Source organism: Amblyomma mixtum, chromosome 9, assembly GCF_055824585.1.
Source record: "Amblyomma mixtum isolate Tamu chromosome 9, ASM5582458v1, whole genome shotgun sequence".
NCBI lineage: Eukaryota > Metazoa > Arthropoda > Arachnida > Ixodida > Ixodidae > Amblyomma > Amblyomma mixtum.
Window position 1 is genome coordinate 59,391,709 of NC_143020.1, and position 27,151 is coordinate 59,418,859.

The following is a 27,151-nucleotide window of genomic DNA, read 5'->3' on the forward strand; positions in this document are numbered from 1 at the left end:
TTAGTGGAAGTATGTATATTTACTGCATGCTAAAGAAGACATGTACAGCCTTGGACACGTTTTGTTGCAGTTACGGGGTGACGATATTTGCATTCTACTACACTGTGCAATTGCTAGAACATGGTAGATATACAAGCGATATGCTGACAATGAACGAAACAAGCGCCTCGTCTCGTTGGCGATAAGTGCTCGCGTGGCTCCATGGAAGCTCTAGAGAGTTGGTTAACGCTTCGTCAGTTCTTGCTAGGGTGTGCAACCTTCTCTATATTGTTTAAACTAGACACGCTTACTGATTCCACGCATGCATAATTGATACTTGAACATCGCGGAACACAAAATCTTCCGTGAGCGGAGAACTCTTACTTCCTTTATTACTCGATTTCCAACTTTCAACCGTATCTCTGCAATGGCAACAGTTGAGCGAAAAAAAAACGAACAAGTAGAAAAGATCATTAGTCGGAGTGCATGCAGTTGTCAGCTTTAACGGTGCTACACGAACCACTATTTTCCCTCGTCGTGCAAAACACCGACCAGGCATAATAGCATGCATGCGACCGGTGTACACCGACGGAACAGGGATAAGATAGACAGCGTAAAGCATTCCACGTGGATGAAAACTCTGAACAAATGCATGCAAACACAGCGACGTGTGAGGAGGGGCGGAGCAAAACGGCGGTATCTACAAAACACACCAGTTCTACACGTAGGCTACAACTACGATCGCTGCTGGTTAAAGCTGGCGCGCTGTTGCTGAAGTGAACCGAAAATGGTATTATCAGCAAGAAATGTTTGTTTGCTTGTTCATTGGGGTTTAACGTCCTAAACCAACTCAGGCTATGAGCGACGCCACAGTGAAGGGCTCCGGAAATTTCGACCACCTGTGGTTCTTTAACGTGCACTGACATCGCACAGCACAAGGGCCTCTAGAATTTCGCCTTCATCGAAATTCAGCCGCCGCGGCCGGGATCGAACCCGCGTCTTTCGGGTCAGCAGCCGAGCGCGGTAACCCCTGAGCCATCGTGGCGGGGCTATCAGCAAGAAATGAGACGGGAACTTCACTGGAAGCAAAATACGAAACTCTTCGCAAGGCGAAGCTCAATACAAGCTTAAGTCATTTTCAGTTCGATCGCACGAAGATACCTTTTCAGAAGTGTTGCTGAAACTCGCTCTCATATCTAATCGAGGAGCTAGTATGCTGGTGCTTCTTTGTTGCCACCTTAGTTTTCTTGTTCGTATGTCATTAGTTGCTGATAGTAACTCTCGAAAATGGAGGAAATTGACCCCAGGACATTCAGCTTCTGGGACGATCACGCAACCCTTAGAGCATAAAATCACGCTCCTGGTTGGAGAATTAAAACCAAGATTATGCGTTCCCTTACGACTGCAAGTGACTGGGTAGGGCAGTCATTAGAAATGAAGAAAAATATTAAGAAGAGATAAAAATAAAGAACACATTGCTTTCGAATTCAAAGTACGTAAGTAGTGTTTATTGCCCTCCGTGATTGTTATTTTTAGGTTGTGTACTTATTATCTAACACGGGCCCAGAAAAAAGGCTGCGTGCCAAACGACAGGCAACGCACAAACTGTGGACCTAGGCAGCCATTTTCGGAAGGATCTATCTGAATTTTTTCAGCGGAGAAGCGCATTTACACTCCAACCTGCGTTCTTGGAGCGTTAGTAAGTCCAGCAGAAGTTGCGATGCTCCAGACGCAGAAAGTTTAACTTGCATATCTGTAGCGTCATAACAAATAAATCTCTACAGTGTAGACGTTATAATATTTATAATATAGCGGTAAAGATGACACGTATCTAATGTAGCCGAGAAGATTGTGACGAGAGATATATCATAATTTGAATGAACATCCATAAAAGTAAAAATTAGAAATGACTAGTGGATGCGAGAAAGTAAACAAGAGTTAGGAGCCGTCCATAAAATGCAAAGAAAAACTAAATACTAAATACTAAATACTCCTCAGCTTCTAGATGCCTGATATCCAAAGTTTACACACATCTACAAACTCACAAATCCTTTCCAAAAAAAAAAAAAGGCTAGAAGGCGATCACTGAACACGATTTCAGACTATAAACACACGCGTGATCACTTCAAAATGTCCTATATGCATCAGTCTCTGTTATCTGCTCAGCCCATTAATCTCGACGCAGTCATCACCTTGTTCAGCCGTGTCCGTGCTGTGAGTGCATTGGAAAGCTGTGGCAAAGTCAGCGTTGCCCCTGATAAGTTCATTCACTAAAGGCCTAGCGTAAGCGCTGCTGCAACGGTAGTAGGCAAAGCGCGCGTAGAAGAATTGAGCCCTGGACATTCGGAAGAGGCTCCAGGCAGCCTGAACTGTGTACCACGCAGCTCTCGCAGGTCGGACGGCTTCATCGGGGGCTGTGCCTGCTGCCCCGACAATGGCGGCGATTTGCAGCCCTTCCTTGAGCGCTACTACTTCGTGCATGAATGCAAGGTATTGGGCGGACGATGTAGCTAGGATGCATTCCCTGCAATGGAAGGTTTGTCAGCCATGATAAGAGAAAACAAAAATATGTGGGCCTCTTTTGGTGATTTCCGTCTATTACGCTGATATATGTTTCGTGCATTCCTGAGTAGCTGAAAATGCATTACCGAAGATTGTTTCAGCTATCACTAAAGTTTTGACACCCGAAACCCCCAAACATTCTTCCGTTTAGTATATGGCGCTGTGTCTGGATGATTCCTCACTGAGCCGAAAAAATTTCGCGCCTCGCATTATGTGCAAAGGTAGCATCATGAGCACTTGCGGCTAACTATATGTTCATTTTTAATGTAAGTTTGTTTAGACATATCCTCTCGAAGAGGCGCTGAAAGGCAAAAACTCTCTTGGGCAAACCAACAATTCGGTTTTCAGTTGGTAATAATCAGTTTAACAACGTAAAGAGTAAAGATTTCAACGGGAGGTATTTCTGATCGACGTATTTCACGAGCAGCTAATCAATGAGTACATCTAAAGATAATGAAAGGACAGCTTTCATCTTGCCGAGTACTCTCTTTCAGGTAAAATTTGCAACAATTGGACTGTTTTCTGGACCAGCAAGTTTTAAACAAGTGGAGGGTGCAATTCTGGTAGCCCAAAGTTCCAAAAGTGCTATCGAAATGATGTTAATTGCACGACTAATTGAGACAAGCTTCGGAAAAAGCACGACGTGGTATACGATGAAGTGAAATCATTTTGTCAAACCCGGAGTCCACAGCATGGGCCGATCTGCGTACAAGGCGGCTCCGTTCGATACAATGGATCGTACGATACAATGGCAGCAAGCACTAAGGGCGTCCTGTCCTGCGGTCTTCCGAGAAAATTTGCCGTCTATAGATTTCTGCAATTTCGCCCCACGCTAGAGACGGTTCGTCGACAGCCTTTAAACATTACCGCTTCAGTGATGCAACCAACGAGCGGGATTAATGAGCGTTGTGCTGTGCTAATTTACTTTTTTTTCTGACATAGCACTGAACAGCTACCGTAAAAACAGACGAGCTATATCTTGTGGTAGGTACGTGCGGAAGACTGGCGATTTTTTTCAACATCTATATTTCTGTATAGCTTTTCACGGCAGACTAATACGCTTAAGGGTGCAATAGTTCTCTCCAGGTCTCGCACAATGCGGGGATGTCAAAGACTAAATCACTTATGCACCTCCTTCTTTGCGTCGTTTTATGAGGTGTTTTCTATAAAACACACATGCGTCCCTTCTATGTTTAAAATTCCTTTCGTCGTCTCCTGTGGCATTCGCGGATACGGGCACTGCTCATCTTACGCTGACGCTCATTTCGACGTCAGCGCTGACCGGCCTCCCGCTTGGCAGACTCTGCGCACGACAGGGTCTCCCATGCGAGGCGACGACTTTCACGGTGCCGTACATGGCGGCGGTTGAGGGCTTCTTTTTTTGGGCACAGCCGAAACGAAAATACAGGTGGGGCGCTAGCGCACATGCACGCTGAAACCACTTGCTTGTCTTATCTGTAACATCACAGCCTCACCGTAGCACGATATATCTCTTAGATCGGGTGCATGATGGCTCTAATGTAGAGCATACTTTCATTGCCACTATTTTTTTTTCTTATCTTAAGCTGCGCGGTAGCTTTCGCGACAAGTCGGGCTAAAGCTTCTTGTCTCGTCAACTGCGGCTCCCCCAAGTCAGACTTCCCTTTTTCCTGCTGAACCCTGGCTGCCTGACTTTACTTTGTTCCAGCCTATCTTAGGAGGAGGAGGAAAACTTTTATTTCTATTTACAGTGAGAGGTCGATGGGGCGAGCCGGAAGGGCCCGCCCCTTACAAACACTAGGAGGGATCCCTAGTCCGGGATCCCTGTAGCTTCCGCAGCGGCCCGGGCTCTAGCTACCAATGCCTGTTGGGCATGGAGTTCGGAGCAGCCGCGCAGGGCAGCTTCCCAGTCCTCTCGAGTGGGGTGGAGGTGGGGTGGGTAGGCAGGATTGGAAGGGCATGCCCACACCATGTGGTAGGTGTCCGAAACCTCCTCCTCACAGTGTGGGCACGCGCCCGAGAAAGAAGAATTAAAGTGCTTAAGTACTGCCGGGCACAGTACAGTATTGGTATAGAGGCGGAGAAGCCAGCGCTCCTCCACCCTGGTGAGGCCTTTACAGGGAGGGGGATAGAGACCATGAAAATTTTGATAAAGAAAGGTGATCTCTTTAAAGGTGATGGCCGGATTGAAATTGAATTCCGGATCAGGCTGCGGATGAGGCGACGCCCGGTGAGTAAGCGCGCGGGCGGCAGCGTCGGCTGCCTCGTTCCCCTCAAGACCCGCATGAGCCGGAGCCCACACGATGGTACGATGGGTCGGAAACCCTGTGTATTCGCATGTGTGGAGAATTTTGAAAGCATGGTCTGGAATATACTCTTGCCCAATATTGCGGCAGGCGCCCCTGTAGTCCGTAATAATGACTCGGGACTCTGGATCTGCGGCGGCCAGTGCAATGGCGATCTCTTCCGCAAATGTAATGTTTGTGGCACGGAAAGTAAGGCCCTGAACTGTAGTGTTTTGGTGGATGACGGCCGCCGTGTACCAACCCCCATGGTGTGGGCTGGCCGCATCCACATAGAAGACACCTGGCTTATGGCCATATTGTTGAGAAATAGCCTCCGCCCGCGCGAGACGGCGACCATCATGGGTGTCTGCAGTCATGTTCTTCGGAAGGGGTCGCACCTGGAGTGCAAAGCGCCAGGCTTCAGGGATGCGGACCCGTTCTTCTGTATGTGTTGCGTAGGATATGTGTAAGCGGGTCAGAAGGCGGCTCCCCGCAGGTGTTTTGCTTAGGCGCAAGTATTGATTGTTAACGCGCTGTAGCTCGGGCAACTCCCTAGCTGTGTCGTGGGCATGATATGCCGAAGAGCTCAGGGTACGCTCAGTGGTTCTCGCCGTAAAACAAACGCTTCTTGAGATACCTCCTGTGCGCAAGTGATCGGCCGAAGGCGTGCAAGAATTGATGCGACCACCTCCAGTTTTCCGGTGGTCCTGACGCAGTGAAAACGCTGTAGCGTTGAGAAACCACCAGGAACGTGAGCACATTGCTAGTTCTACCCCTCTCTAACTTGGAATCAGACATGGGGTCAAGGCCCGCACAGGGAGTCACCGTTACTATCAGAAAGACTTTTCATGTTTGTAACACACCGAACCACGTATCTTCCAGTTAGGTTTTGTGCACGCTGGTTAACACAAAGCCAGGACGGCTTTGTTGTTGCGGTATGAATTACAGCCGTGCAGAGCGAAATATGAGCTCTTTAAGGTGCAATGGCAGTGTGCTCATGTATAACGTGACAGCGACAGAGGTCCCGGCGTTGTCGGCGGTGTGAGCGATAAATAGGGTTGCGTAAGGTGGCCGAGGGAGCCAAGCCCGGAGACCCAGCCTAGGTGGGCTATGTATGTCACGTGACCCAGAGGGGACGTCTTACCCTACCCATCGGACTGCGAACAAACGAACCACCCTGAGAGGTACCATTTAAATTAGTGGTTGATGGCGAGACGTTGTACGGGTAGAGAAACTTCGGTCGCACAAGACCGAGCGGTGGAGGCACCTGCCATCGCCGGGAAAAGGCGTATTCGTTAACCGCGGCACCATTGCGCAAGGAGTGGTAAGATAACTCCCATTGACATATTAATAAAAAGTGTCGAATGACCAATTATGTATATAGGTGCATTAAATCACTAACGCCACATCGTAATATCCGTAAGATGGAGCTTGAGTTTACCCTGTAATTTTTCAACTTGATCTATGCACACAACTCGTGGGGAGCCTGATGTGATGCTGTCATGTGATGCTGTTTTCGTAGGTGTTAGGTTAGAATAACACCGGATATGTGTTATTCATGGTCTACTGTACGTAACTACATCATCTATTATAGTCTGCAGAACAAAGATGCGCAAAGACAAGAACAAATAAAGCAATAACTTCCGTATGTAATTGCCAGAATTTATCAGGGCGCACACTTATGCTGCACGGCGAGTGAGTGAAAGAGGCTATGCTTAGCGGTTACCTAAGTCTTACCTGCTAACTCCGGAACGCTAATCATTTTTCTTGAATTAGACTACTTTTGCAACCGAGAACAAGCTTTCCACGAGCGGTTTCCGAAAATCCATCCGTCCCTAATTAATCACCTCGTAAACGAAGTACTCTGTAACCTTTTTGTCGAGTACACCATACAAGAAAACACCAAAGCTTCATCTCGCATCTGGGACAAATGCAAAAGAATGCGCAAGATCCTTGGCGAAAGACATTTTTGTGCCGCGCTTACTTTCATCAATTCACGTCGGAGTAATGCACATTACCTGTACGATTCGAGCGCCGTTGTCGTTTCAGGTGACCAGTCGCCCCTCTCAACCAGGCTAATCCACAGCAGGGCTGCCATGCGACTCGCAACCACTGCAGCGTCGGCGAGCAGTGGGTCAGTGGTGCCCGAACTCAGCCAGCCGTAGCCCAGCGACGACACGTACAGGGTGGTCTCGTTCACAAAGAACATGCGGTCCATGACTCTGGTCTGGGCGTCGTCTCTAAACCAGGGCACTCCTTGTCGCGCCTTTTCCTTGTTAGAGTCGAACTCAAACTTGAGCGCCGAGAACAAGTTCCGGGCGAAGTGTTGCGTGGACATGTGGGGTACGGCCGGCTTCTGGAAAATCAGTTCACCAGGAAGCATGAGCGAAAAGTTGCTCACGATGGCCCGGAAGTGTTGCGTGTCGTTCCCGGCGGCCACTAGCCGCTGGAGAGGGACGTAGTTATACAGCGCTTTTCGTGTGGCCTCGAAGATGTTGCGTAGCTGGCGGTCCTTAGCGGGAGTCGAGAGTGCCGCTACGTATGTGACGCGCCATAGCTGGGCGCTCTCGTAGACGTGTTTGTAGCAGACGTCTTCGCTACGCATTGTGGGTGAATTCAGAGGGGCGTCCTGTTGAATGTAGCGCATGGCCTCCAGGGCGAGAAGCAGCACCACGTAGAATACTGACAGCGGCTGGTTCCTTGCGTCAGTTAGGAGACGAATGTCTTTGAGAAGGTCAGCTTTGGACACCGCCGCAACTGTATCGAAATATTCAAGGTCGATGAAGAACTGGAGGAATATTTCTTTGAACTGCGACGTTTCCAGATGTCCGAAAGCGTCGCTAATCTCTGCCAAAGAGATGGATGAGTGTCTCCACCTGGCTGGAGGAAATTTATTCTCAAACTTGGCGATGTCCTCAGCGGTGTAGTTAGTGTGGAAATGCCCATTAAGGATGGATAGACTGAGGGCATAGCAGAACGCATCGCAAAACGCCTTATAGTGGACGGTCCGGAATCTTGTTCTGATGAACGTGAGCTGTGTTCTTGCTTCAATGGCCGTGGTCGCTATATCGAAAATAAACGTCAGGTGGTACTGCCGATCGGCCGCAAGCACCAAACGAAGCAGGTCCGCGCCTCTCAATCGCCCGGTGACGTTGGCGATTTCCAGCATGCTAGCCACGGTGTCTCTGGTGCGCCTCTCGTGCTGCCATATCTCCCGGATGCACGATGTGTAAAGGGCATGGAGCGCTTCCGCAGCTTCACTGCTGTAGTTCTGGGTACCCTTGATGATGTTGGTGGTGACATCCCACTAGAAAAAAAGAAAATCCCGCAGGCGCAATGCGAAGTTTGAAATTGTCGATGTCTAAGTAACAAAAAAAAGGCCTATTGCGCGAGCAGAACATTCCCGCGTCTGTTCGCGTTACAGGGAGTAGCGCCATTTTATTTGGTCCTTGCGCGAAAAGAAACAAAAAGCGGTTTGATCCGTGCATGACAAAATTTGCGCGTCGACACTTGGCTGTTTAATGCCGAAGCTATCGTTCCTGGATATTTTTGTGAATAGCATCCCAAGAGAGAACTAGAAAACTAGAGAGTTTATGAAGAGAAAACTAGGCTTACGTAAAAACCAGATGCATGCGATAAAAGACAAAGAGGGCAATGTCATTAGCAATATGGATAAGAAAGTTAACGTAACCGAAGAGGTTTACACAAATCTATACAGTAGCGATTGCAAACAGAGTGTTACTGATGGAGGCAGTAGAGCACAGCAATGGGGCCTGCCGTCAGTAACGAAGGAGGAAGTAAAGAAAGACTTAGGTGCAATGCAAAAGGGGAATGCAGCTGGTGAGGATCAGATAACAGCAGATTTGTTGACGGATGGAGGAGAGATTGTGCTCGAACATTTAGCAACCCTGTATACGCACTGCCTTGTGACCTTGAGTGTACCTAACGCTTGAAAAAACGTAAGATTACCTTAATTTATAAGAAAGGAGACGTCAAAGACGTGAAGAATTACAGACCGAGCAGCTTATTGTCTATTCCCTACAAGGTATTTACTAAGGTCACCGCTAATAGGGTCAGGAAAACCTTCAATCAGCCAAATGATCAGGTAGGCTTTTATAAAAGATACTCGGCAATAGACCATATTCACGTTGTCAATCGGGTCATAGAGAAATGCGCAGAATATAACCAGCCCATATATATAGTGTTCCTTGATTACGAGAAAACGTTCGGCTCAGTAGGAACCTCAGCAGTCATACAGGCATAGCAGAATCAGGGTATAGAAGAGTGTTATGTGAAAATATTTGAAGATATTTATAGGGATTGCACAGCGACCATAGTTCCAAATAAAATTAGCAATAAAATTCCAGTAAATATAGGTGTCCGGTAGGGAGACACAATCTCGCCTATAGGCTATTCACTGCCTGTTTACAGGATGAGGATGACGATGAAGACCAAAGTGGGCGGTCGCCCTGTCTGTACCGATTGGCTACTTCTTAGCTTTTTTTGTGCTGTGTTTATCTTCCCGGCCACAGCGTCACCTCTTCAAGCTGCCTGAAGATCCCAAGAACGCCACAAGATCTCGGGACGGACCCTCCGACACTGCCTTCACAATGCCTACGTTCGTGTTGTGAGGCGCGCAGGCCTACCTCAGCCTGGCCAACGGACATGAACTGTAATTATGACATGGAAAGGACACATCCTGCTATTAATGCGTCTGCTGTTTCGCCTACCCTTCCACCTCAAGGATGTATCCTCAGCACCTCAACTCCTCCTGCACCCGGTATTTCGTCACTACTCAAGTCACCGTCTTCACCTGCAGGGGACGAATCATCGTTCACCCCTACCGCATTGCCTACTCCTGTGCCTACCCCTACACCACTCCTTCCCACTCCTGCGCGGACTGTCTCTGATGCCAGCTTTGAACCGGCTGCGAAAAAGGTAAAGGCCACTCCAACCGATCCTACCCCTTCAAAGATGACAACATCGAAATATTCACTCCCTGAACTTAATCGCTTCTTCCGAGTGCACATTAAGCCTACCTTGGAATACGACATAACGTCAGTTTCCTTCAAGATCGGTGCAGCAGCTCATTGACCGTGCAATGGTGGTCTCAGGGTACCGCGGGTTTATTTACTATCGTCCCTCCAACTCCATCACTGCTCAAGTACCGTAACTTGCCGATGCTGAAAAGATCTGTCATATTGACAAATTATATACCAGCGAGTCACAGTATGTACCTGTGCACGCCTATCTAGCATCTGGACCCGACTTGCAAAGATGTGTCATTTATGAAACGGAACCTAATGCGCCTCCGAAGGAAGTGATGACGGATCTGTACTCCGACACCCACTCACTGCTTAATGCCCGCCGACTAGGGAACCGAGGCATATTTCTTCTCCTGCTTACGGGGCCATTATAACTTCCCACCCGATTCTTCTATAATGGACGAATCGTTCATCCGAAGCCTTTCCGTCCTGCACCAGTTTTCTGTTATCGGTGCCTGCGACAAGGTCACATCAAAAAGTTCTGCCCTGCATCGCAAGACACTCTGCCCAAACTACGAGCGGATGGCGTTCCCTCATTCACGTGTCCTTTTTGTAAGACAAACGACCACGACATCACTTATTCTAAATGCCCTCGAAAGAAACGTCGTCCGGTTGCTGGGCCTACTCAGCCTGGAGTCAAGATCTCCAACCCTTTTGATGCTCTGTCAGCAGACACATATGAGGATGATACTGAAAAACCGCCAGTATCGTTGCCCTCACCTTCTAGTATCCGCCCTTCCTATGCCTATGTTTTAAAGCCAGGTTCCCGAAACGAGTGGAAAAGGAAGACAAATTTCCTCCGCTAAACCCCTCTATGTCTGATGAGATCTCTGCCATCGGTGATGCGATCGCCAACATTCGCCAACAACTTGACCAGCTATGCCGACGTCGCTCTCTCCTACTACAACGTCCGCGTATACCCCAGTTACGCCTGTCTGCCTAGTGCCTCAACCTTCAGGCTCAAAATATGAACAACCCGAGCAATCTACAACTACAACCTCAATGTCATCCCTGATTATCCTGCTGCAGCAACTGCCTCAGATGACTGCATCTGTTTTGCAAGCGAATGACCACTAACGCTACTTCCCATGTGCTACAATGGAACTGTCGGGGTCCTACTAATAAGCGCCCTGAATTGAAGCTGCGTATTCAAGACGGCAAACTCTCTGCCTGGGTTTTCCTTCTACAGGAACATAATGCCATCCTTCCTCTGTCTGGTTATTGTGCATATCACTGTCCATCAATACCCAACCGCCGAAGTGGTCTTCCTCCTGGAAAAGCAGCTATATATGTTCGTTGTTCGACGCCACATTCTCCCGTCGACCTATCTCGTTGGTGCAATACCCGTCAAGAAGTACTTGCCATTATCACTAAGCCGCAGCGTACTCCAGTAGTATTGGTCTCTTTTTATGGTCGGCCCCAAACCTCTCTACTCAGCTTTGGATGGCTTACCCATCTACGCACCTCCTACCCAGGTGTATCCATACTAGTTGGAGGAGATTTTAATGGGCCACATACAGCTTGGGGATACACTCATAACTCTAAACGTGGAGATCAGATTTACGACACGTTTTTCGACCAGTCCTTTACACTTCTGAACAACTCCTCTATTTATACCCGACCGCGTGCTCCTCCATCAACTCCGGACCTTACCTGCATGGTGGCTTGGTCCCGGCAAACCTCACTGGTCTTGCGAAGCAGACACCTGGGGAAGTGATCACTCCCCCATTCTAATTGACTTTGTCTCAAGTACACTACGTAAAATTCGTCGCAAGGTCCATATCACTTCTTGGGACAGTCTTCGTATGGATGGTCGCCTTCTCTCAATAACTCCTGCCTCGGCCCTTTCTGCATCCAAGCTTGTCTTAACTCAAAACACAATTTCTTCTACTATCAACGAAGACCAACCAAATCCTGACTTTCACCTGCTTAATCTCTGGGCAAGGCGCAAGCAGCTGGACGTATACGTCACTCACCATCCGTCAGATCAACACGCACAAACCGAACTTCATAGAGTCGCAGCTAAAGCCCGTCGGTAGTCTAAACGCCTTCTGCACAACCGCTGGAAAGAGTGGTGTTCTCAACTCAACACCCCTCTCGGCAACCGCCACTTGTGGCGTGTAATTCATTCCATGGAACGCAAGCCGTCCGTAAAAGACTATGCCGATAGTATTCGCCTTGCCCTTCGTCTTTCTCGAGATGAATTCGCTTCGCAAGCTGCACTTCAGTTCTTTCGAAATTATGATTGCTCAGCGGCGCCTGTTCCAGTCAGTCCTAAACATGAGGCAGAGGATGAGATCGCCTGCCTGTTCACCATGGCTGAGCTTATAGCTGCCATTGAAGACATCCGCCCTAACACTGCACCTGGTCATGATGGTGTACCTTATGCCTTATTCCGGAATCTGGAGGGTGAAGCATTGACTTCACTTCTCAGAATTTTTAACCAAATCTGGACATCCAGTGAAATGCCATCCGATTGGAAACATTTAGTGGTTGTTCCGATACCAAAGCCCGGAAAACCACCCACAACTCTTGGAGCCCTACGACCAATTTCTCTTACCCCAACTATTTGTAAACTCTATGAAAAACTGCTTGCCACTCGAGTCTCTTGGTGGCCCGACCGTCATCAGAAATATTCGTCTGCTCAAATTGGTTTCTGACCAGGATACGGAGCTGAGGATGGTCTTGACCGCTTTGCCAACGACATTATACGTCGCTCACCTCACAGCCGTCTCGTTCGCACAGTCCTGGCAACAGACATCACGAAAGCCTACGACAACATTCTCCACGCAGCCATTCTCAACACAATGGCATCATTTGCATGCCCTTGCTGCTTTGTCGAGCAATTCATGCCTTTCTTTCGCAACGAACATTTGCTATCCGCGTCGATGGTAAACCCACAGGCCGCTTCATTTCTAATCGGGGTGTACCGCAGGGCTCAGTTTCAGCCCCAGTTCTATTTAACATCCCATTCATTCCTCTGATACACAGTCTCTCCCCCCTGCCTAATGTTCAGTTTTTAGCATATGCAGACGATATCACTCTCTGGTCCACAAATCGCTCAGCTCAGGTGCAGCAAGACTCCCTGCAAAATGCTCTCAGTATCCTCCACAACTTTCTTGCCGACACTGGCCTCTCTCTCAACCTCTCGAAATCCTGCTATGTCCATGTTGGCAATAAAGATGGCCGCCGTACTTTCAAAGCCACACCGTTCGTGCTCACTATACAATGCCCCACTTCCTGAGGTGGAACATACGAACGTTTTAGGCCTGCACGTTCATGCTTCAGGCAAGGGCACTGCTTGGTTGTCAGCTATGCGCAAGAGCGGTATAAACACACTTGGCCTCATCCGCAGGATAGCCAATCGCTCTGGAGGTGCACGTTCTGATACAGCTCGTCGACTTGTTCGTACTGTCTTTCAACCTCGGCTCCTATACCAGGCTCAGTTCAAACAACTTACTAAACGACAGTGGTGCACACTTGAAGCACTCAACCACGAAGCCATGCGAGTCATTACTGGCCTACTCCGAGCAACTCCTATTTGTCTGCTGCAGGAGTATGCGCAGCTCAGCACACTGCAAGATTTAATTACCCAGAGACAAACCAATAGAGCACGGAAAGTTTCTCTTCGTCTGAAGTTCGCGCCTCAACCACCTCCATGGGACTACTCTCACATTACATCAAACAAGCCTGCTCGTCATAAGAAGTCGGAGTTCCTCTCACCGCCGTTACCACAAACTTTTTCTACGCAACATGACAGCTGCATTATTTACACAGATGTTGCCATAACCCCAACAGAAGGATCAACTACTTTTATAAGCCCGGCACACCCTCAACTCTACGGCCGACAAACCTACTCTACTGACACTTCATCACCTCTTTCTTTGGAGCTGCAAGCGGTATTAAATGCCATCGCAGCCTTACCTGACGACCCTCCTTATAACAAGGTGCACCTATGTACCCATTCACAAGAAGCCGTGAAGCATCTAAAGAAAGTCCGCGGTACCCTTCGGGTTTCCCAGGCCATACATGCTGCTTGTAAATCTTACCCGGTGCCTATACTCATTCACTGGGCACAAGCTCGCACTGATGTCCACAGCATCGCACCTGACATGACATCTCGTGCCACTGACATTCCACAAACTCCACCTGCCTCTTTGCCACCAGATCCACTTCTGACACATCTAACATCTTCAGCCCCCCTCAGGCAGCGTACACGTGCTCTTATTCCCCCGTGTATCTACCCCCTTCCCCCCAACCTATCACGGGTGGAGGAGGTCTCTCTGAGGCGGCTGCGTGTCGTAGTGGCCCTTACGCCTGCAGTTCTCAACCAGTGGCAAAGTGCCAAGATTCTTTTGCCGCAAAAATGCCCTCACTGCGAAGCACCCGCTTCCGGCACCAATGTCCACCACCTTCTGTGCACATGTCCAGGAACTTTACTGGTGCGCGCTCAAGTTCTTCAAGAGGCAGGCTGTCTGCCAACAATGACTCTACTTTGAACGTGTGGATAACGAAAAACAATTACGCCCGAAAATTATGTGACTTTTTACACGCAACCGGGCTTCATGCGTTTTTGTAACATAGTCTACCGTTAGTCACTAACACCATGTTTTATGCCGCGCGGCACACTCAGCGTCACAAATAAATACAGGAATTATTCCGGGTATAACGATGATGCTCCCCCCCCCCTCCCGCTCCCCCGCTCCCCTCATATGCTACGTAAATGAAAATGTAGCCTAAACCGATTAGAGAGTGGGCGCCTGCAGTGATCCGTCTACTGAGGACATGTGACGCAAGAGGGCGTGATAATGCAAGGTTTGGGTTCGCGCATTGAAATAAGTGGAGAGCAGTTCTCTAACTAGGGGGCGTAACCGTACCATTAGTGTGCCGGAGTCTGCCCGCTGACCACCATGAGAAAATACGCCTACTGCAGACCAACTGTTCAGAAATAGCCTTATAAGTCGTTTGAGACACGAGAGAAATAAGCAATGAAATATCGTATTGTGCTCTTGCGTTAGACGAGAAATATGTACGCTGATGGTAAAAGCAAGCACCTTCAAGCTGTGTCGCGAGGCAACTGAATACACTGAGCGCTGTGAAGAATGCTGCCACTAAGTAGCTGCAGGCTATAGGAAAAGTCTTAAATAGACTACGTAAAGACTGTGCCTCTGAGACCTGAAAACTATAAAAATTTTTATATGGTGGGTTCAAAAAGAAACAGAACTTATAAAGTAGCGCGCATACCGGGCGAGGGAGGTCACTGCGCCTACTGAGTGCGCACAGGCGCAAGTTTGAACGACAAACTGTCATTTGCCGCGTTTCTCTCAGGCCGTTAGCTGGCGAGCTACAGCCGCTGAGGTGAGCGCGTGCAGTAGCTGTTCGTCGGGTTAGTGCGAAAAAGACAAGAGCGTTAAGAACAACGTGTGTGCGTGAAATCAGCTGCAAACTTTGCAAACTTGACCTTTGAATTGCTTACAAAAATCTACAAGGAGGACGGTATGAGTCGCGCGCAGTTCCGTGAGTCGTTCAAGAACCTTCAGTACCGGAGAATGCCGGTCCGTGATGACCCCAAGCGCGGGCGGCAAAATGAATGATCTTAGTCGTGAGAGGTCACTACTAGCGCAGGGTGATTTTACTTTGAAGGCCTGATGACTGTTGTTTCGAAGTGTTATAAACCTGGATTTTATTCATCCTCCAGAATCCTACATATTTATGTTTAAGAGCACAGTTCTTAGACGCCCGTTCCTGCGTTACGTGTGGCCGTCGTCGGCTTCTGTCAGGCGGTATGTTGACAGCCAGTAGGAGAGAACGAAGTACACCAACCAAGCCAAGAGGCGGCCGGTACGGAAACGCAATACGAGACGTAAGAAGGGCATGCTATGCAGTGCTATTTGAATGCTCCGGCTGCGCACGTGGACGGTACGAAATGTACATTTTTATGCGAAGCATACTACTTTAGCTACCACTTCAGCCCTTCACCGTGGTTATGCGCCTCCAAAATACGTTATACATGACGTCACACCACGTGACACGATGACGTCACGACAGTGGAGAAACGGGGGCCCACCTCGCGCCGTCGCTCTGCTTGTGCGCCTCCAAATCACGTGATACATGACGTCACACCACGTGACACGATGACGTCACGACAGTGGAGAAACGGGGGCCCACCTCGCGCCGTCGCTGTGGTTGTGCGCCTCCAAATTACGCGACACGATGATGCTTCGCATTCTCCAGGCTTAACCAAGTTAAGCCTCAGCCATTTTTTTTGTCGTTGGCTTAAACCATGATATCACAAACGAAACTTGTTCTCTCAGCAGTAAAGGTTCTTTCTATCACCAATGTTCCACCTACAAAGCTAAGGTGCATTAATTTCCTATATACAGCATATGTGCTTTGTGCGATGTCAGCACATATTAAAGTATCCAAGGTTCCTGAGACTAGTCCAGCGCACTCCACTACTCTTTCTCTCTTTGCCCAGCAGTAAAATCTGAATGTTAAACCGGACATACATTACCGTTTTCTTGATGTAATACCAACACTTACTACATCGCCGTCCAAAGAAAGCAAAATAGAAAGAACAGACGCGAAACATGTCTGCATGGGGAGCGCGCACGTAGAAGCATGCGCGACACGGCAGGTTAGGTGTATGAAGCAGGGTATATGAGACCATAAATGCGGTAGTGCAGCGCTACGCTAGTGCAGCGCTACGAAGAAGCTGTGGCTTACGCCACGGCGTATGCGTGTGTTTGAATAACAACGTGGAGGAAGCGACAGCATCACGTTACTGCTGGAGCAGCTGTGGGATTGCTGCACCAGAGCCAACGGAAATCTGAGCGCGATCTTTCTGGGGCCCCACCAAGCTCTTCCCGATGAAGCAAAAATGAGCCCCTCTTATTAGCGGAGTCTGCACTCTTGCTCTGTGGTGCGAACTAAGTTCTCGCTTTCTTACCACTCTTGCCTGACGGCTAACCAGAAGACTGTTTCGTGCTAATACCGCGGTGGTGGAGAACTGTTATCATTTATAGTTCAGATAGTGGCTTTAGGGAGCATTCGAAGCCATTGAAAAAATAAATGCCAGAAAATAACACTGAGATGGTTTCTAATAACTTTGCTTTCGGTACTTTCTGAGAGACATGCAAATGCAAATAAATCTTCAGAGGTGTCATTTATAAATGCCTGAGGAACGAAAAAAGCTCCACGCATGTAACTGTACCACTTATTGCCACTGGCGTCATAGAATGAATGGGGAAATTTTGGGGGTGTGCCACGTCCTTGCAAAAGTGTACAGCTAGAAAATGACAACACAAAGAGAAAACATCAACCAGTGTAGCGTTTGAACCGCCAATGTCTTCACCTATTGCGTTGCCGTCTTTCACTGGTGCACCGCCGAGAAACCCAGGAGGGTTTACTAATTGCGAAGCCTCCATGTTGATCGCGAAAGGAATGCTCACCGCCATGTCGCTGACGACGTCTTGCTGGACGAAGTCTTGCTCGATGGCGTTCTTGCAGATGTACGCGAAGAAATCTGTGCAGGGCTCCTGTCTACTGTCGATGACGGCGAACAGCCTGGCTGCCTCTTTGGGACAGCAGAACGGAGTCACAGTGTGGCTTGCGTTATCCCGCTTGGCAGCCCAGTGACCGGCCAGCCAGGCCAGAGCTCCGACGGCCGCGACCAAGGAGGCACCACAAGCGCAGCCAAGGCAGATGCCTGCCGATCGTAGGTCCTTGCTGCGCAAGAATGAAATTCGAGAAGCCTGGCGACCACTGCCAAGGGTCGAATTTAGGTCTTCCGCCATGACCCGAGGTTTCCTCCTTGCTTTCTTCCTCTTCTTCTGGAAGCAGGCCTCGAGGAGTACGTGCACCTAAGCAACGTCAGCGCCCCCTTTTTGCAAGAGATGCCTGCGGCATGGCTCGAGCTAGCTCGAATGCTGATTTCCCGCGAATGGCATGATGAGTTGAACATGGGGCCCATTTCACCAATTTTTCCGTTTACTGCATTCAAATCAATGTCAAAGCATTTATCTCTCCTACGTAGAAGAGTGCGATCAGCGAACAGTGCCGCCGGACGGAGCAGATCGAAGTTGATGAAGACAACGCTCGGCACACCACAGCGCGAGGGTGTAGTGCTGTTCCACCCGAGGCGTGCTAGCTTTGTCAAGAAGGGATACGACGAAAGTGCTAATAGAATATCTATTTCATTGTAGGGCAGCTTTTGAATCACAGAATGTCTTCAATCTGCCTTGAGACATAGCGACCATGAGCAACGTATAGCGGATATACGATATCTCATCACCAGGCAATCGAACAAGACCATGAAATCATCTTCCAGTGTGTACCAGGCCATAGCGGCATTGTTGGTAACGCCTTAGCTGACGATGCTGCTCGATCGGCTCACGAGACAACCAACACTGTCCGCATACCACTGACAACAGCTGACGCAGCAAGGCACCTTCAACTGCTCGCCCGAAACCTGACTGTAACGTCGTGGTCTGCCCCTGGAGGTTGGACACCCCGCTCGCATCACTTCAACCTCTTGCTCCAACATCATATACCATTCGGCCTCCCCCGCAGTGATACTACGCTGTTGTGCCGCCTGTGGCTGGGAGTGGCGTTCACAAACGCCTATTCCCATCTCATCTCAATGGCTGACTCTCCTGCGTGTGGCCAGTGTGGTTGTGACGAGACGAACAGCCACCTCCTCTGTGACTGCCCTCGTTTTGAACGAGAGCGCGGTTGCCTAGTTGCTTCTCTGCTCCGCTTGGACTCGCGTCCTTTAACAGAGTCTAACGTTTTGGGGCCTTGGACACAACCTTCCAGACAACGGAAAGCGGTGAAAGCGCTCCTAAATTTCCTAAGGGACTCGGGGTTGCATTCCCGTCTATAATCTCTGTTTTCAGTGCGCGCCCTCTGTCCCTGTGACATAGTGGTCGATGGACACTTGACAGACTCATTTCTTTGCCGCTCTTTTTCCTTTTTTCCCCTTTGTTTCCCTCCCCAAGTGTAGGGTAGCCAACTGGGCATCGCCTGGTTAACCTCCCTGCCTTTCCTTCCTTCTCTCTCTCTCTCTCTCTCTCTCTATTTCCTGCGCCTTTGTATTGGCAACCTTACTTTGGGTTTTTGGATTCTAGTGTACTGAAGCGAGTGCAGCGAATGTATTTGATCAGCTACAAAAACTTTCTTTGCATTTTTCATTTTCAGCGAAGATTTTCAGGACGGTAGTCAAAGGCGCTGTTGATCCCGGCTCCATTCCAACCTGATATGATGACCTAGACACGCCTAGACACAGCCAAGTGTAGCTGTCAACTGCAGTCGAGGCCACCCCCGTGCTCGGCCATGTCCCGTGTCCAGCACTCCTCTAAACTCGGACTTGTGACCTCATCCCTGTCTTGATCTACCAGGAAATTTATGAATAAACACGCCAGCGCACCAGCCAACTCGGAGATCTCAGGTGGCAACATTACGTCACGCGCCCCATAGACCAATAAGGTTTCGATCCTGTCGTGTCGCCCGGTGATATGACTGTCACGACCAATCAGCGACTTTTGTGACCAACCACGCCGTGTTTGCTATGCCTAGCACATACGGTGTAGTTCCTAGAGCTGCACGTTCATTTTCCATGCAACGTTTGCGCCTCTATTGGCTAAATGCTATCACATGATAGAAAAGCATCCATGCGTTTCGGAGGAGCCAACTCCTTTGCTTTGTTTAGCAGAACACAGTTGCTCACAGCCCATTCGTACACGTACTGTACACATAGTTGAAGCGATTTAGAAGCACTCGGGCCTCAAACATGCGATTGATGATAAGTACCAGAGCAACGGATTATACAGTGGTATACATTTTGGTATACATGTTTTATTTTCTGCTTTAGAAATGCTAGCGAGCCCACTTTGTAACGCTGAGATGCCAAACCAACGAGCTTTCAAACGCGTATAAATAACGTTCGATCTTTCGAATCACATTGCTGATAAAGTGGTAAAGAGAGGGTGTGGTAGATGGTCCTTGGCGATCACAAAATGAACAATGGAGGGGAAAACCTCAGGTTGCTTGAGCCAACGTTTCGACAAGGGGAATTGTCTTCGTCTGGGCAAAGCGTTCATCATTGGCAGGGATTAAATAGGGCCTTCGCTCCGAGGAGGAAGGCCCCGGGTGGGGGAAGGAAAGTGGTGTGAGAGGGGATGCGTGTCAGGAAGGGGAGGGAGGTGAATCTTGATTCGTTAAGCTGCAATATTGGAAAAACTTATATCCGGGGGGTGTGTAATGAACAAAGGCTTTGAAGGGGCTGCGACGGGGGGGAGGCGCTGGGTGGACCTGAAAAACTCAGATAAGAGGATTAGTCAGCGTGGTACAGGGAAATGAGAACAAGGCAAACAAAATAGGCTGGCACTGGAACGAGGGGCATTTCCAAGGAAGGACAAGGCAGGGGGGGGGGGAGGCATGGCTCGAGTTCAGAGAAAGCTGAAAGGTGGGGCGGAGGGGGTAACAGGAATGTCATGGTTTCCAAGAACTGATAATAGGGGATTAGGAGAAAAAAAAAGGTGAACAAAAGGAGAGGGTGAGTAGGCCGGAAATGGGGTGCAAGACATTTGTTAATTTCAAATTATGCTAACCCTGGAATGTACCTGAGAGATTCCAGGTTTCCTCTGGGCATGTTAATCCCTGTTGGTTGCAGTGTTTTCAATTTGTGGATTACGAATGCTTCTCTGTATTTTCTGTCCCTAGTCAATTTGAAGCCTGACTGAAGAATGAACAAGTTGAGGTCGTCGAATTTGTGATGGCGTTGATTAAAATGGGTCGACATTGCCTTCTGTTCATTCCTTGTTGTGTCAGCCCGGTGCCCGTTTAATCTGGCACTTATTGTTTGCCCGGTTTCTGGCAGAAGGAGCACTGGAGCATGTAGATAATATTGGACGATGTGGAGTCAAAACTGGTCTTTTTATCGAAACTGACATCGCTTGCCGCACTTTTAACCGTAGTGTCCCTTTGTAAATGTTTCCATATCTTGCATCTAGGTCGAGAGCATGAAGTTACTGTCGGTGGTGGTTTCTTACCGAGCCTAGCATGCACCAGGATGTCCTTCAGGTTTGTGTTGCGTCTGTATGTTAACCTTGGTGCGTCGGGAAATATTTTCTTGAGACGGTCGTTACCAGTTAAAATGGGGTGGTATTTCCGCAGGATATTGTTTATGTTTGGAAGCGCGTTTGAGTATTTCGTTATAAGTGCAGGAGGTCGTTGACTGTTAGCTTTTGTTCGTTTTTTAAGAACTACATCTCGTTTCAAAGTGGTTGCTCGTTGGAACGCATTATTAAGGGTTGTTTGTGAATGGTTTCTAATGATTAGTGTGTTTTTTAGCGAGTGGAGGTGTTTCAGTTAGTCGTCGTCGTCGCTACATATTCTTCTTAGTCTCGTTGCCAGTCCTACGAATATACCTTGTTTGCAGTGTCTTGGATGATGGCTAGTGAAATCTAAGTATTTTTGTCGGTCAGTAGGCTTCCTGTAAAGTGTGGTTTTGAGCTTGCTATTTTCTAAATGGACAGTGGTGTCAAGGAAATTGACTTGAAATTGAAAAGCAGCCCTTGAGTGCTTTTTCCCACTTTGACGTTCGAGCAGATAGAATTTTACGCGCGGTCTCCCGCCAGGCTGTTGCGCAACTTCGTGTGCTCAGTAACAAACTTGGACCAGTTTCTTTCACATGAATCAGACGATGAATCAGTTTCTTTCACATGAATCAGTTGTTCACATGCAGCTGATACCGACCAGTCGTCGCCGTTAAAACCTTGCCCCAATGTGGACGGCTTCATATGCTTGAAAAACCACCAAACAGGATATCTAAGCCGACTATTACAGTACTTAATGAGGCTATACTTCCCAGGAGATTCCATTAAGAAATTTCTGCGCCGTGTTCGTTCTTTTGAGCAATGAAAGAACTGAAGAAAAGTTTTTTTTTTTACGGAACTGATTGAGATTTCTTGCAAGGGCTCGCATCTATACTCGAGACGCATTTATTCGATTATCCTGCCTGATGGGCACGATTCTGTCAGGGTCAGCGAGGCGTGTGTTCTAACGGTCCATGGCAATCGGGACAGTGGCCAATAAGAGACGACGAATTGGAACCGAGAGGAAACGGCTATTTACAGAACAGTGCCCTTGTGCTCTTTCAAGCAAGTGTTCTTGTAGCCAGTCAAAATAATTACAAACTCAATGAAATGATGAGCCAAATTTTTATGTCTAAGGGAAGAAAGAAAGCTGTTTCGGAAAACGACTACCGTAAGCTATGTAGTTTATCAGTTGCCTAAATATGTGCGCACGAGAAAATTAGCAAGCGACTCGATTTCAGAAATCGTTACGTGAAAAAAACACCTTTGTGATCATTTATTACCTTTATTGGATGGCTATGTTACCCTCTATATAGAAGATTGCTACAGTCACCCATACTGAAAGCGAATTCTTCAGTCCAATAGATTTTATGGAACATTTCGTGAAGAAAAAGCAGGAACAAAAAAATACAATACGCGGACCGCATCAGCACTGAAATAGTTCATGCACTTCAAATGTGATGATTATGTAATAGTTGGCACAGCGTTAAGAATTTTCTGACTAAAACAGTATGGAAATAAATTTTGGATAAACAATTTACAAAGCGATAATCCCGTCCGAGAGCCAGCTGCGTCTCAACAAGTTAAGCTGTTGGTCGTTCGTCCAATATTTACAAAGTCGGTACTAAAAGAAATCAACGTGGCTTAACAAGTGGTGGCTACCATTAGCCTTTGAGATTTTCATAATGAAAGGGGTTGCTAATGAGAAGAGCAGAATTCCTGTGATGTGATCGATCAAGCTTAAGCCGTTTTGGTTGTTTCCTGATAACATGCGGTTATGGCGGTGAAGTGCACGTGTTTGAATGGTGTTTTTACTTTTTGTTTCCACCCTGCATTTATGATTATTCTCTCAAATAAGTGCTGCAAAAAACAATATGTACAGCGATTAATGGGCACAACGTGATGAATTTCAGACGTACAGTTTTCTTCAAGGGGCGTGGTAGTTTCCACAGAGCATCAATTTTCATTCTGCGAATTATGACTTCCGAGTATGGCGCAGCGCTTGAAATATAAAGAGAAAATCGAGGTCACCTAATTTTTTCTAAATAGACCCCTGCAAGATTTGCCGCCCATGCACTCTACGTCATACTGGAAAAGGCATAAGGAAGGCATGTAAAGCGCGATCCCATTTGGAGTCCATCAGCAAGTTTTGCAGTACAAATAGATTTTTAAGGTGCTAAAATTGTTCGAAGAAAAATAACGTGGGAAGAAAACTGCTTAATGATTTCGTTCCATTAACACTGCGTTAAGCAAAGATTGAATGTGCCGCATAAATTAACTTCCGGGGAAAGAACAGAAAAATTGAAAACCAAACGGTTTGTAGCTTCAGTCTGAGTATTTGACCCTTTCATTTTCATCGACAGCACAGCAGCTATATACGCTCAGGAAGGCTCTACGGAAGTAAAAACTGGGAATTCCAGGTAGTAATGTGTGTTTTCTGAACAAAGTAATTAATAAATGCAAAAAATTTGCCTAAAGAGTTTAGTACATAACAATGAGAACATCAAAAACAAATTACAAAACTTTTTCCATGTGCTTTAAATGTTACGACAGCAACGATAGCTTGACAGCTACGAGAAAAATTGGAGTAGATGAGGAGAGGACAGGGTCGCTCCAGCTGATCATTACTTATGCTATTATGTGGCCGATATCAAGTCTGTTTGGCTACAGTAAATGAAAAGTGGCGAAATATAAAGAGAACACCTTTTCGCCTCTGCTTTTGTGTTCCTGTTTCACTTTCCAAACAGCCCTCACGACCTCAACTTGGTCGCAGAGACGCTTTCTTGAATAGATAATCTATCGATAAGATGAATGGAATGATAATGACGCCATAAAAAAATTGAGTAAGCATGTGCCACGAAATTTAGCAAGAGACATAAAACAAGACTGCGTCTGCTCAGATTTGCTCTTTCGAACACGTCATCATTTTGGCCTTCCAAACCTCTCGCACTGCAGCAGGGCAACGCGAAGCGTTTTTAAATGAAAGTTTCATTTTTTTTATGCATTTGTTACAGGTACTGCGGAGCCCTCAATACTAGCAGTTCCTTAAAAAAAAATTCGAAAAATCATCCATCCGCAGGCATTCCAAAGCCGCCCCTGAATAATTTCCAGAGCACCCATTTTTAACATAAAGTATTATTCTGCGCTTTCAAAGTTCCCTCAAATTTTTTGCACTGCTGCAAGACCGGCTTTTCTGTTTTATCACCATCTTCTTCACCTAAGAGTTCTTTAGATATGCTGGCTGCCAACAAACGTGGAAATGGTCCTTTCGGATCGGTGCATAAGGTCGTACAGTACAGCTATTGGCGACTAGCTGCACCCGCGGGTCCAACACTTCACATGAAGCAATTAGACCGTCTTTGCTTCGACAGATATCGGAAGTTGCAACAAAAACAATTCTTTTGGTGTACACGAGGAAAAAGGAACGATTGAGGAAAAAAAGTGAACATATTGCTTGCGAAGCGATATTCAGCATTTGATCCCTGTGAAGAAAAGCGGTTCAACAAATCTCAGAAACAGTTATTCCTTTCCCACATGAATTCATCGTCATCATCATCAGCCTCACTAAGCCCAAGGCAGGGCAAAGGCCTCTTCAATGTCTCTTCAATTAAACCTGTCCTTTGACAGCTGCGGCCACCGTATCCCCGGAAATTTCTTAATCTCATCCGGCCTCCTAACTTTCGGCCACCGCCTGTTACGATTGCCGTCTCTTGAAATCCACTCCGTTGTTCTTAAAGAGCAATGGTCATTTTTTCATGAATTCAGCTGCGGTCATCGTATCCCCGCGCACTTCGTAATCTCATCCGCCCACCTAACTTTCTGCCGCCTCCTGCTACGCTTGCCGTCTCTTCGAATCCACTCCGTCACTCTTCAGGACCAGCGGTTATTTTTCATGAATTCATCCAAGTACAAATAGCGAACCACAGAAGGAATTTAAGTTCCACCATAAATTAAAGGCGAAAGCTTTCTTCCCAGTAATTCGATGTTGAAGACCGGATTCCTCCTCACTCAGAGGCTGCTGTGAAGCACCATCGCATGCGGTAGAGGTAGCATGTGTTAAACCTGTAGGTGTGTGTCTTAAGCTCGAGAGGTAAGCAAACAGTGTGAGAACACTGCTGCAAAGACGACCGGGTTTATTGGCATGATTGATTTGTTCAAAAAAAAAATTTGGCGTCTATACAGACTCTTAAAAAAAACTCTTATTACAACATGATTGGCATCTCGGATACATTGCCTTCCCAGCAATAACGACGAACAAGAGAGATAGCTACATCAATGATGAAAATAAAATGACAGAACCCGAACAAACATTGCCTGGAAATAGGCTCCATAGGAACAAGCAGATGTATCACACGAGAAACGTCTCCAGGCGGATGTCTAGATCATCGGAAGCTGAAATTCAGCGCGATTTAAGTGGGTAAAGAACCGAAAGAAACGTATTTGACCAAAGAATACCTTTTAACCTCATGGGACTGGGCCCATCAAATAATGGTTTAGCGAATTTCATTCCTTAATTCTTTATGGCACCGCCTTGCAGTGCTGTCAGTTTCAACTGCAGGCGAAGATTCATCGGTGCGGAATCAAACAGGATTTCAAAGAGCTTCAAACAAAAAGATGTAAATAAAGCTTCAAAGGACTGTACCGGTCGTTTTCTAAAGTTTGTTTACTGCCGAGGCAATTTTCCAGCACTGCTCGCCCCGTTTACCTCTCACGAAAAGCGCAACCGGTCACTTCCAATTGTCCTTCCTTTTCTACAAATCGACTTTAAAGGATTGATAAATAGAAAGCAATTAGTTTACTTCACTAACTTGTTAGGAGTACGCCACTTCTTTATGAGAGTGTTCCGCTCTAACCTGTTAAATTTCAGCGGTGGGATTTGTTCTTCCCATTCTTTTACTGCAATCACATTCAGTAGAATGTTTCTCTTTTTGTCTCGATATTAGTATAAATTTTTTGATCTCCTTAAAAGAAGGCTAACTAGAAAAACATGTTCTGAACATCTCGGAACAGAAAGCAGAAAATTGAGGAGAAAAAAACTACTCATCATGCGAAACGTCCTGGTTTTCAAACATTAAATAGAAACAAAATGTCACGAAACAGGTAAGAGCAGGAAAGACTCCCTCTCTAGCCATGGTGAAATAGGACGTCGGTGTACACCTCGGGTCTGAAAGCGCAAATGGCAAAGCGAATTGGTTTAAAAGGTCACCGACTTAGCGAGTGCTTTGTAAAAGCGAAGAAGACGCGGGAATCGCGTTAATACTCTCCGGTCTTCTTTCCCCCCGCCTCACTCACTACGTCAGGTTTTCCTTTCTTAAGCACTCAACTCCTTTACTGACTTATCGCTTTTCGCTGTAGCTCTGAGAGGCCCGCGGAGACGATGTGCCGGTTGCAGCACCGGTGTTTTTCATTTATCGCGTGAGCGCGCTGCAAATTTAGGCCAGCCGAGAATTAGAGGAGGAATCTGTTCATTTAGGCACGGCCGGGCGAAGGCGTGACGAACGAAAATTGGTTTCAAGGAAAAGAAATGACGCAGTAACTGTCTCGTATGTCTCCGTGGACACACGGGCGGCGCCGAAACAGAAGGGATAAAGGAGGATCTAATGCTGAATGTACTTTCCGTATGCGGCCTTTTTGAAAACATTTTTATTTTCTCGCTCCCCCTGGCATTATTACGGAGTTATAGCACGATGCAATACTGAAATCGTACAGGAGGCTACAACTACCCGCGAACGGCAAATGCTCACTACCTGCGCTGTTGAAGATGGCGGAGGCAGCAGCGTTATGCGATAACGCTTAACTAAAACTGTACTGTGCTCATCCTTGTGATAGTAGCCGCGAAATGACTACTGAAGGAGTTCAGTAACAGCTTACTGAGTAGTCTGGTGTCAGGAAAGCGGAGAGCTAACTAGAGACATACCGGATAGAAAGATCTGAAACATGTTTTACTGAGAATAAGAAGTCGACTTGAGAGGGAATTTGTCTCGTATAGACACCCTCCGGGTAACCTGCAGTACGACGGCAGCAGCGTTATAGTCTCTAGGGGTTCAGGCCTACGCGAGCACTAGTTACAAACACCTAGCTGTGACGTAAGCATGATGCGGTGACGCCGCTTTCGCCAGTTGGGGCAAAGAGCTCGGGGCATGATCTATGAATTGCACGTGAAAGGTATTCGAAGCAGTTTTCGCTTTGATTTACAGTGCAACTA

General features: G+C 47.4%; 1 protein-coding gene across 1 annotated transcript; it reads right to left on the reverse strand.

Annotated features, from left to right (window-relative positions):
- Positions 1–2,133: 2,133 nt before the first annotated feature.
- Positions 2,134–17,646, reverse strand: LOC149329214 (uncharacterized). Its single transcript, XM_089559208.1, has 3 exons — positions 17,302–17,646; positions 6,824–8,112; positions 2,134–2,503 (listed from the first exon to the last, which is right to left on the reverse strand). The coding sequence occupies exons 1-3, from the start codon at positions 17,644–17,646 to the stop codon at positions 2,134–2,136; spliced, it is 2,004 nt and encodes a 667-aa protein (XP_089415334.1).
- Between the last annotated feature and the right edge of the window lie 9,505 nt (positions 17,647–27,151).

Bases quoted from the DNA above. Each gene is read 5' to 3' on its own strand.
- LOC149329214 (XM_089559208.1), bottom strand. From the start codon at position 17,646: ATGGCGGAAGACCTAAATTCGACCCTTGGCAGTGGTCGCCAGGCTTCT. The intron at 8,113-17,301 runs GTGAGCATTCCT...CTTTTTTTCTAG, and splicing joins ACGTCGTCAGCGACATGGCG to TGGGATGTCACCACCAACAT. The intron at 2,504-6,823 runs GTAATGTGCATT...CTTCCATTGCAG, and splicing joins ACGGCGCTCGAATCGTACAG to GGAATGCATCCTAGCTACAT.